Source organism: Sinocyclocheilus anshuiensis, unplaced genomic scaffold, assembly GCF_001515605.1.
Source record: "Sinocyclocheilus anshuiensis isolate Anshui unplaced genomic scaffold, SAMN03320099.WGS_v1.1 scaffold1095, whole genome shotgun sequence".
NCBI classification, from domain to species: Eukaryota; Metazoa; Chordata; class Actinopteri; order Cypriniformes; family Cyprinidae; genus Sinocyclocheilus; species Sinocyclocheilus anshuiensis.
Window position 1 is genome coordinate 447,583 of NW_015544226.1, and position 10,506 is coordinate 458,088.

A 10,506-nucleotide genomic window follows, 5' to 3' on the forward strand; every position below is an offset into this window, starting at 1 on the left:
TGTAATTATTCTTTTATTTTCAAAATTCTGTATTCAAACAAGTACATACAAAATGTTAAACTGATCACTTAGTAGGCCTACGCAAGATCTACAAACTCAATTCACCGACATTCAAGACAAAAAAAATCCCATTTGTTCATAATAAAAACAATTATCTTCAAAGAGTAAAATATGTACAAGTAGTTTAACTACAGTATGTACAGTATTTTTGATCCATCAGAGTTACCCCTCATAAGTGAAGGACATGTACACAAATAAAAGGAACTTGAGAACTTTTAAGCATTTATAAACTGCAGTCACTAGACAGGCCTCACGGGAAGTACAAAAGGCAAATGCTACAATGTCTACAACTAATATGAATAATTTGTTCTCGGGAAAAGTGAGGGATTGATGCGCTTTCTTAATTCATTTGAAATTTTACGTGACAATGCTGCATTTATTTCATGAAAAACAACTGTCTTGTGAAATACATGTGAATAGCAAATATTCTTCTGGAAATTTGGCACACATGCTCAAATGCTTTTGTGAGCTCATTTGTCTCATTCATCAGCCTTTTTTCTGTCATTCAAAGAGCCGAAATGTCAAACAGATGACTGATCTGAGCACTTTTTTTTTTTTAAACACAGTCTCGTAAAGATCTGTATCCATGGATACACAACTGTGAGAACATCAAACATTAGGGTTACTATTTTTTTATTGTAGCATTTTACCTAAAAGCCAACAACTTTGTGTGAGGGGGAAATTCCATATAAATATTGTGTTACAGTCGTTCAAAATTACCTTGGAATTAATAAATCAAACTTTACATTTCAAGTTATTAGGAGTCCCAAAGGAACATTTTCAAATTTAGACAAAGTGGATGGAGGTCAAGTATAAAATTCATAACATCTTTTCACATTAATCCACAGACATACACACATACAAAACATATGTACAGTAGAATACATTCCGTTGGAGCTCTTTGCTGTTATGGTGTTGTGATGTCCAGTCCTCTTCATGACAATCTAAACGTTTGGAGTGCTGGTGGTACAGCAGAGTTTTCATTAGTTTGATCTTCATACATAAGTGACTGTGAAATATTTAGAACAATAAAACTGCTATAAAAATTGAAAAAGTTAGTTTTGATGGCGCTTCATGTGCAGTGCCAGGTGGTCTGAACGAGAGAAGCAGCGACTGCAGGCGACACATTTGAAGGGTTTTGCGCCGGTGTGTTTGCGGAAGTGCCGCGTCAGTTCGTCCGAGCGGGCAAAACGCCAGTCACATCCTTCCCAGCTGCACTGGTATGGCTTCTCACCTATTATGATAAAAATCACAACAAAAGTTAGATCATGTTGATTTAGTTTTAAAAAACAGTTGTCTATGTATCGGTTTTCTGTTGCAATGTAATTAATTCCTGTGATGGCAAAGCTGAAGTTTCAGCAGCCATTACTTCAGTCTTTAGTGTCACATGATTCTTCAGAAATCATTCTAATATGCTGATTTGATACTCAATTATCAACAATTGTTCTTATCAATGTTGACATTTTTATTTATTTTTAATTTTTTGCTGCTTAATGTTTTTGTGCACTGTAAAAAAAATTCCGTAAAATTTACGGTAAAAAAACGGCAGCTGTGGTTAGCGGAATTTTACCGTAAAAAATACAGTAGCAACGTTTTAGGTTTTACGGTTTTAACTTAAATTTACAGTTAAATACCGTAATTTCATTAACTGATATAATGTTAATATACCAACCTATTGAAGTACTGAAATCTGTTTTGTACTTTTGTAATACACTGATAACCACCAAATGCAGGTGGTGATGAGAAAGTCACATGATGAACCAAAGCTCATCACAAGCAGCTTTTAAATATTAACATATATAGAAGGTGCACAGTGTCATTCACACAAACACTAAACACCATCATGGTAACACATGAAACTGAAATAATGCAATAAACATTCATTTAACAACATTAGGTGTAACACACAACTCTAATATACAAAACTGATAAGAAAAAAACTAAGAAGAAACAGTTATTTCAACAAAAAAACATCAAATTTGAAATGTAACACAGGGAATTCTGGGAATGTCAATTTACGGTTATTCACTGTAAATTATACAGTCTTTTTCACTTCCAAAACCGGTATACTACCGTAAAATGAATGTCCAATTCATGTAATGTCTAATACAGTTTTTCACCATATATAGTAGGGGAATTTACCATTTAACAGGTTTTTACTGTAGCATTTTTTACAGTGTGGCAACCTTCATACTTTTTTTCAGGATTGTTTGATGAATAGAAAGTTAATTGAACAGCATTTATTTGAAATATATATTTTTTCTCTCCTATTATAAATGCCTTTACGGTCTCTTTTGATCAATGTAATGCATCCTTGTTCAATAAAAGTATTCATTTCTTTCTTTCTTTTAAAAAAAAATCATAACCCAAACTTTTGAATGGTAGTGTACCATGGTTTCCATAAAAAATAAGCATCAAAAACTGTTTTCATCATTGATAAAATTTCTTGAGCAGCAAATCAGCATATTTGAATAATTTCTGAAGAATCATGTGACACTGAAGATTGGAGTAATGATGCTGAAAATTCAGCTTTGCCATCACAGCAATAAATGACATTTTACAATATATTCAAATAGAAAAAAAAAACACTTTAAACTTAAACAACTGAAAAAATTCTGAATTATTCCAAACGTTTGGCAAACAGAAAACTTTCCAAAAATAAATGACTGTCATTATTTTAACCCAAGGTGATGTTTCAAAGGCCAGGCTCATACAAAGCCCAGCTTGTGTATTGTGACATTTTTAAATGGCAGTTATAGAGGAATTAGACGTGTGTGTGCTTGTGGTTTTGAGAGTAATACAACTCCTATGTGTAAACACGGAAGTCATTTCCATGGTGCTTAACACACTCTGTTAAGATCTGACATTGTGAGGTTTGACACAGCACTGAATCCTGAAGAGCCAAGTTCAGAGTGAACAGATCATTCATGTGACCCTAAACTTTTGAAACTACCACCATTCATAAATACAGTACAGTAATAGTGTGTATCTGTATGTTTGTGCACAATGGAGAGAAAAAGTGAAGGGAAAAGAGAAAGTTTCATGATATTTCATGACAGCTAGAGTTTGACTGACAGATGTAAATAGGTGTTTTTGTTTGCTCGCTTTTCATGTACAATAGGTTTGTGTTCAATGCTTGAAATAAATCTTTATTTAGTACAGGTATATTGTTGTGCATGTCCTGAATTATTTTGATAAGGGCCTTTTTTTTTTTTTTTTTTTTTAAACCACACCTTCCAATAGTATAATTTTTACCATCCATAAATATTTCTTACTGCCCACGAGTTTCTTAAAAAAAAAATCCATATATTCACAACACCATTTAAATTTATTTTTAAATGTAATTTATTCCTGTGATGCAAAGCTACATTTTCAGCAGCCATTACTGGTCTTCAGTGTCACATAATTCCTCATAAATTATTCTGATTTGGTGTTCAAGAATTTTTTTTTCTTATTATCAATGTTAAAATGACATGCAGCTTATTTTTGCTGAAACAATATTTAAAAAACAAACAAACTCAAAAGAACAGGATTTATTTCAAATAGAAATAATTTGTAACATTTTAAATGTCTTTAATGTTACTTCTGATCAATTTAATGCATCATTGCTGAATAAAAATATTAATTTCTTATTAATATGTGTCTCAGCTCCTCATGAAGATTATAGACATTTTTAACTTTCATTTGTCACTTTGGACACTTTTGATTATAGTCCAATAAACACTACACTGTAAAAAAAAAATCTATAAAATGTACTGTAAAAAACCGGCAGCTGTGGTTGCCGGAATTTTACCGTAAGAGATACAGTAGCAACATTTTAGGTTTTACGGTTTTAACTTAAATTTACAGTTAAATACTGTAATTTCATTAACCGATATAATGTTAATATACCAATCTATTAAAGTACTGAAATCTGTTTTGTACCTTTGTAATATACTGATAATCACCAAATGCAGGTGGTGATGAGAAAGTCACATGATGAACCAAAGCCCATCACAAGCAGCTTTTAAATAATAACATATATAGAAGGTGCACAGTGTCATTCACACAAACACTAAACACCATCGTGTTAACACACATGAAACTGAAATAATGCAATAAAACTTCATTTAACAACATTAGGTGTAACACACAACCCTAATATACAAAACTGATAAGAAAAAATTAAGAAGAAACAGTTATTTCAACAAAAAAACCCCCATCAAATTTGAAATGTAACGCAGGGAATTCAGTGAAAGTTATTCACTGTAAATTATACGGTCTTTTTCACTTCCAAAAATGGTATACTACCGTAAAATTACATGTAATGTCCAATACAGTTTTTCACAGTATATAGTAGGGGAATTTACCGTTTACCATTTAACAGGTTTTTACTGTAGCATTTTTACAGTCTTTTACCGTTAAATTCACGGTCATTTTTTACAGTGTAGTTCTCAAGAAAAGTTGTTTAACCACATAACATCAAACAATAATTGTTTTGAAACACAATGTTTCAGTTCAACCTACTAACTTCACCACAGAGAAACTACACAGCTCTCAGAAATAACTGAATAGAGCACAATTTTAGCTCTTTGACTGGCTCTTTGAATAGTGTTGAAAGCTGGCTCTTTTAGCTTAGTGCTCATCCCTCCCCCTTTTTCTAAATGTGAAACAGAATTGAAAATGAGAGTCCTTTTAACAATCTGACGAAGGTCTCCAATAGCTCAGGGTTTTAAGTTAATGCCCCCATCAAACACTTCAGCTTGTGGAATCTATGTTTAAGGGCCAACAAGCTCAAACAACAGATATATTACTTGGTTAGTTGGAGGTTGTGCAACGGCTAACCTGTTATCGCTTAAGCATTTTACTACACACGCGCACACTCACTCTCTCTCACACACACACACACACACACACACACACACACACACCCACACACCCATTATAAAGACAAAAATGTGGAAGTTGCATATTGTTAATCACCTATTTCACCATCATAACAACATTAAGAACAACAATCAGTATTAACCAGATTCACTTAAATCCATTAAGAATACTTATCAATAACAATCGCTAATAATCACCACAAACTTGCATGAATACCCATAAAATCACTATCGAAAGCTTTATATCAGTGGATTCTGTTAGAGGAAGGTGGGAAACAAGTTCAGTTACTACAGGGCTTTCCAGGGCCGGAGTGGGACTCATTTTCAGCCCTGGAGTTTCATGCCTTAGACCGGCCCACTTTTTCTTTTTTTTTTTAAATCTATTATTCGCTCGCATATCTCCTACAACTGAGGTTTTTGTTTTTTTGAACAAGGTGCCACTGTCAGGGGAGTCAAAAGATAATTACATCATCATTAAGGTTGCCAATTAACTTCAGAAATGGAAAATAAGGGCTAATTGTGATTATTTATATTTTATTCTTTAAGAAAAGTGTTTATTCTTGTAGAAAATAAGTGTTTATTCTTTAAGAAAATAAGGGACAGAATAAGGGACGATCCAACTATTTGTACTGTACAATAATGTAGGCCTATATCTGCCTGCAGTTAAAAAGTTCTCAGAAATAATCACATTTGTTTTGCTTAACCCATTTATGTACAATTATTCTAAAAAAAAATTTAATGTCATACAAAAAATGCCATCGGCCTGAGTAAATTTTTACCATTATAGAATTGTGACTTTACAAGGGTAGTAATTTAGGAGGCGAAAATACTGTGAAATTACAAATGACATGGAATTTGAAAGCATAACAACTGAAGGTCTATGAAACGTCAGTCAATTAAGCATTTTTTTTTTAAACAATGGCACTTAAAGTTTTGAACAAAAATATTATTTCAACCATATAGCCTGTGAATGAATAAAAATACATACTTTTCAATGAAAGAACACTTAGAGTGTAGGTTGCTTCTGGTGCTTGGATTTGTACTTCAATATAATGAGGTCCAAGTTTAAGAATAGCCTACACTAGTTTTTTTTTTTTCAAAGTATTTTTTTCTCTCTCTATTTAACAGCATTAACTTACAATGAAATACGTCTTCGTTCAGGTAGACTGAATGTTTTCCTGCCTTGCTAAATGTTGGGCTCATGATCAATAAGTTGCATTCGCCCAAACTGATTTTGTAAAATCAAAACACGGACAGTGAACCTGGGTGCAGTTAGCGCGAGTCGCGCTCGCTGTGAAGCGGGAGCAGCCGGCAGAGGATTCCGCTGGTCTTAAAGCCTTCCTCGAACGCCTACGTTCACAAATAACAATGATTTTCGCAAAGAGAATGATTAATTATCAATTGAGAATTTGTTATTACTGTGGTCTGGTGAAAATAATAATATGGGCTGCGAGAAAATAATAAATAAAAAGAGTAGGGCTGCTGTGAGTGCAGGCAGCATATTTCAACCCAGTAGAACAGGGCTGTCCAAACTCGGTCCTGGAGGGCCGGTGTCCTGCAGAGTTTAGCTCCAACCCTAATTAAACACACCTGAACCAGCTAATCAAGCTCTTACTAAGCATAGAAACTTCCAGTCAGGTGTGTTGAGGCAAGTTGGAGCTAAACTCTGCAGGACACTGGCCCTCCAGGACCGAGTTTGGACAGCCCTGCAGTAGAATGACAACACATCGGCCCTCGCGGCCAAAAAAACAGACCGGCCCACCGGGAATCCTCCCGGTGCTCCCGATTAGCCAATCCGGGCCAGGGGCTTTCACAAACGCACCAATTGTCCTCAAAGCAATTAGTCGAAAAATCATCACAAGCATTGTGAAATATCCGTGTACTTTTGAGTCCATTAATTTTTCGTTTAAAAAAAATGAAAAAAGAACAGTTGTTGTATTTTTAAATGCTATGTTGAAAACCAAAATTGAAATTAGAACTGTACACACAAAATGCTGCCTGAAAAAGTAAAATATTTACTTCTTTTCAAATTTTTGTTTGACTTTTTGCACCTTTAATAAACATTTTGAAAAATGCACAAATATAGAAAAGTGTCGATTTGACAAGTTTTCTTTAGTCGAATGATAAGTAATGCTTTTCCTGCACGTTCAGTTGAGAACTTGAGCCATCCCTGAAACAATGCAGAGACGTAATACATTAGGCCTACTTTAAAATAAGATTTAAAAATTGACATTGTAGAATCCAACAAACTTTATTGTCATGAAATTATATATTGGTGTATAATGTTGTCTTAATTTTGTGTAGGCTACTATCTGGGTCACCATATCGGAGAGGACCATGCATGGTTGCTCAAAGCACGTACAGTACATCTTGTTAGAGCACTATAAAGGAGGCTTTATAATATATATAAAATTATAATTTCTCCCACTTCTCCAGATACAGGCAGGCCCGGTTCCAGAATCAAATCACTGAGACTTCTGAAATTAGTGAGGGAGCTCTAGCCTTAATGTATAGCTTACATCTATTTTGACATTTTTGCCCTGTCCATTGTTATACACTGAACAAAATTATAAACGCAACACTTGTTTTTGCCCCCATTTTTCATGAGCTGAACTCAAAGATCTAAGACTTTTTCTATGTACACAAAAGGCCTATTTCTCTCAAATATTGTTCACAAATCTGTCTAAATCTGTGTTAGTGAGCACTTCTCCTTTGCCGAGATAATCCATCCACCTCACAGGTGTGGCATATCAAGATGCTGATTAGACAGCATGATTATTGCACAGGTGTGCCTTAGGCTGGCCACAATAAAAGGCCACTCTAAAATGTGCAGTTTTACTGTATTGGGGGGTCCGGGGGGCGTCCGAAAACCAGTCAGTATCCGGTGTGACCACCATTTGCCTCACGCAGTGCAGCTGATGCACAAGCGCAAACAGACAGTGCAGACAGTACACTTATTTACCGAAGCATCTCGCCTATTGCACCTGCCACAACATCTCTCATTGTTTTCACTCCGACTGACGCACATAAGCAAGCAGACAGTGCAACTGTAAACTCTTATTTACCTATTTGCCACCTTATCTCATGCTTTATTCCACCCTTTAAATCCATAATGGAGCACATAAGCAGGCGGATCAAGCAGTGACGGGTCCAGCGGCAGGTGCACATGGCAGTGACGGTTCGACTGGCAGGCACATATAGCGGTGGCGGGTCGACTGATAGGCGCACATGGCTACCGGTAAACTATTGTGTTATGAAAACCTTTGGCTTCAATATTTTTATGATCTTGATCATTTTTCACGCCTAAAAACATGTATGAAATATTACATATTTCTTTGCATTTAATTGTATCCAGGGCTGATTCTACATGAGTGCTACATGAAACGAAACGAAAGCAAGAGCACATCAGTTAAAGTAGTAGAAATAGGAGACTGGCAAAACATATTTTCCAAACGCTCCAGTGTGTATTTGTGTTTTAACTCTGGAGAGCTTCAGAGGTTTCTATTTTCAGCGTGTTTTTGTAGCATTGATCACTGTAGCCAATCGCTGACATTTTTTGTTGATTTCTTGAATGCAATGGCCAACTGTTTTAAGTTAGAATCCACTCATCACTCAAAATGCCACAGTTTTGCTCAGTGCTGCATGCTCAGACAGTAAGAGATCTTGAGGCAGGCCGTAAGTTAATGGTGATAATTGACCTATTGCTTTGCATCTTATTTAGCAATGACAAAATTACATATTATGTAAGATGCCAGACACTAAGGATATAAATAGCTGAGACAGGCACATCCGTAGTTTATATCCGTGACGGTCCCGTGGCAGGCGTATACAGAAGTGACTGGTCGCGAGGGAGGCGTGTATAGCCGCCACGGGTCGAGTGAAGGCGCATTTGGCGGTGGCAGGTCCAGAGGCAGGCGCATATAGCGGTGACGGGTCAAGTGACCGGCACACATGACGGTGGTGGGTCAACTGGCAGGAGAGGGTGCTTATAGCTCGAGAGGGCGCTGTATAAAGATGCTAAAAAAGCTAGAAATTAAGTTTAGCATTTACATACATTAAAAAACAAGCTTTATATATATTTTTTTAATTTTTAATGAAATTTGAATTAATTTTGAATAATGAAAATTAGTTTGTGCCTGCTTATTCTATTCATCAGTGTCTGAACCATTAAAGAAAAGCCACATTTTCCGTATTTAATTTCTGGGTTAAAAAATGAAAAATGAACGGACGCAAAAGTACACGGATCGTGAAAGCTGTTTAGGTAGTGAACACAGGGTGAGGCTTCTAGAATATATTCTGTGACATTCCTGTAAAGCATGTTTAGATATGCTCCACCAAACTGGCAAAGTTTTTTTTTTTTTTTGAAGAGCCGCTAGCATATGCTAGCTGCTTAGATTACTGCTTACATTACAAATCTAACAACAAGTTTTGCAGGCTTGTATTTAATTGCTTTGTTAGAGCACATCTTGTACATCCTGGCATACTTTACATTCATTAATAGAACATATCATTCCTGAAGACATCAAAATTACACGTTATCGACCAGTTCTGACTTTCATCTGTCAGCACAGAATGTTCTAGAGCTCTTAAACTGTTGTTTGACAGCTTTCAGCGGTAGGATCATTCCCAACCCCCAACATCTTTTGAAATACAACTCCACACCATGTCCACCTGAGGAATGACTACCTGACCCACCTGTGACAACATAAACATACCATACAGTTGGACAGAGGGTGAAACAACCCAGGCTCATCAGAAAAAAAAACGTGTTGCTTTTTGAACCACGTTCAGTTTTATCCGAAACATATGAACATGAATCTGGCAACATGTTATTATGCTGGTTGTTGTGCATATTGCAGCAGGTCTGAAATTAAATATCTGCTCTAAATATGCTGTGTTCATTTATTTTATTTTTTAACCCAAATGCTGGGTTCAGCTTGTTGAGTCATTTTATTGGGTGCTTTTCATATTTTTTACCCAGGTGCTGGGTAGTTTTTCCTGTAACTCAGCTGCTGGGTCATTTTTACTCTTAATACAAATGATGAACCCCTTCATATACCTACCTAGCGCTGGGTCAGTGTAACCCAATGTTGGGTAAATTGTGCCAAACCAGTTAAAACTGGTTACATTTGGCAACGGTCATGTTCTGTCCTGAGAGAAAACCTGACTGGCGGGAAACTTCCTGAAGGAAATTAAGTATGTATTACATTGTATTCCCCTTACGAAAATTAACCATGGCTTTACTACAAATAAAACCAAAAAAACCATGGTTACTATAGTTAAACCATGCTAACCACAAATTAACCATGGTTTTGCTACACTAACCATAGTTTAATCATGGTATTTGTAGTAAAACTGTGGTATGTTCAACTGTTGGCGCAAGCTACATTAAAGTGATTTTTACGTCTTGAATATGGATATTTTTCTTACAAAAACGCATCGATTTGCTACAGGAGGTCTTTGTTCACACCCCGGAGCTGTGTGAGACACTTTTTTTTTTATGATTGGGCGCTTTTTATTTAACTTCTTTTGGACTGATGCATGCAACACCCACTGAGTGGCATTAAACAGCTTGAAAGAT

At 35.8% G+C, this 10,506-nt stretch overlaps 1 protein-coding gene across 5 annotated transcripts in view; it reads right to left on the reverse strand.

Moving 5' to 3' along the window:
- LOC107697357 (Krueppel-like factor 5) overlaps window positions 1-10,506 on the reverse strand; it is a 22,253-nt gene continuing 11,747 nt past the window's right edge. For all 5 annotated transcript variants that reach the window (XM_016498115.1, XM_016498116.1, XM_016498114.1 and 2 more), the window contains exon 4: window positions 1-1,294. In XM_016498115.1, the coding sequence (XP_016353601.1) occupies window positions 1,116-1,294 (179 nt within the window). In that variant the 3' untranslated portion in view covers window positions 1-1,115. The remainder of the gene's footprint in view (window positions 1,295-10,506) is intronic.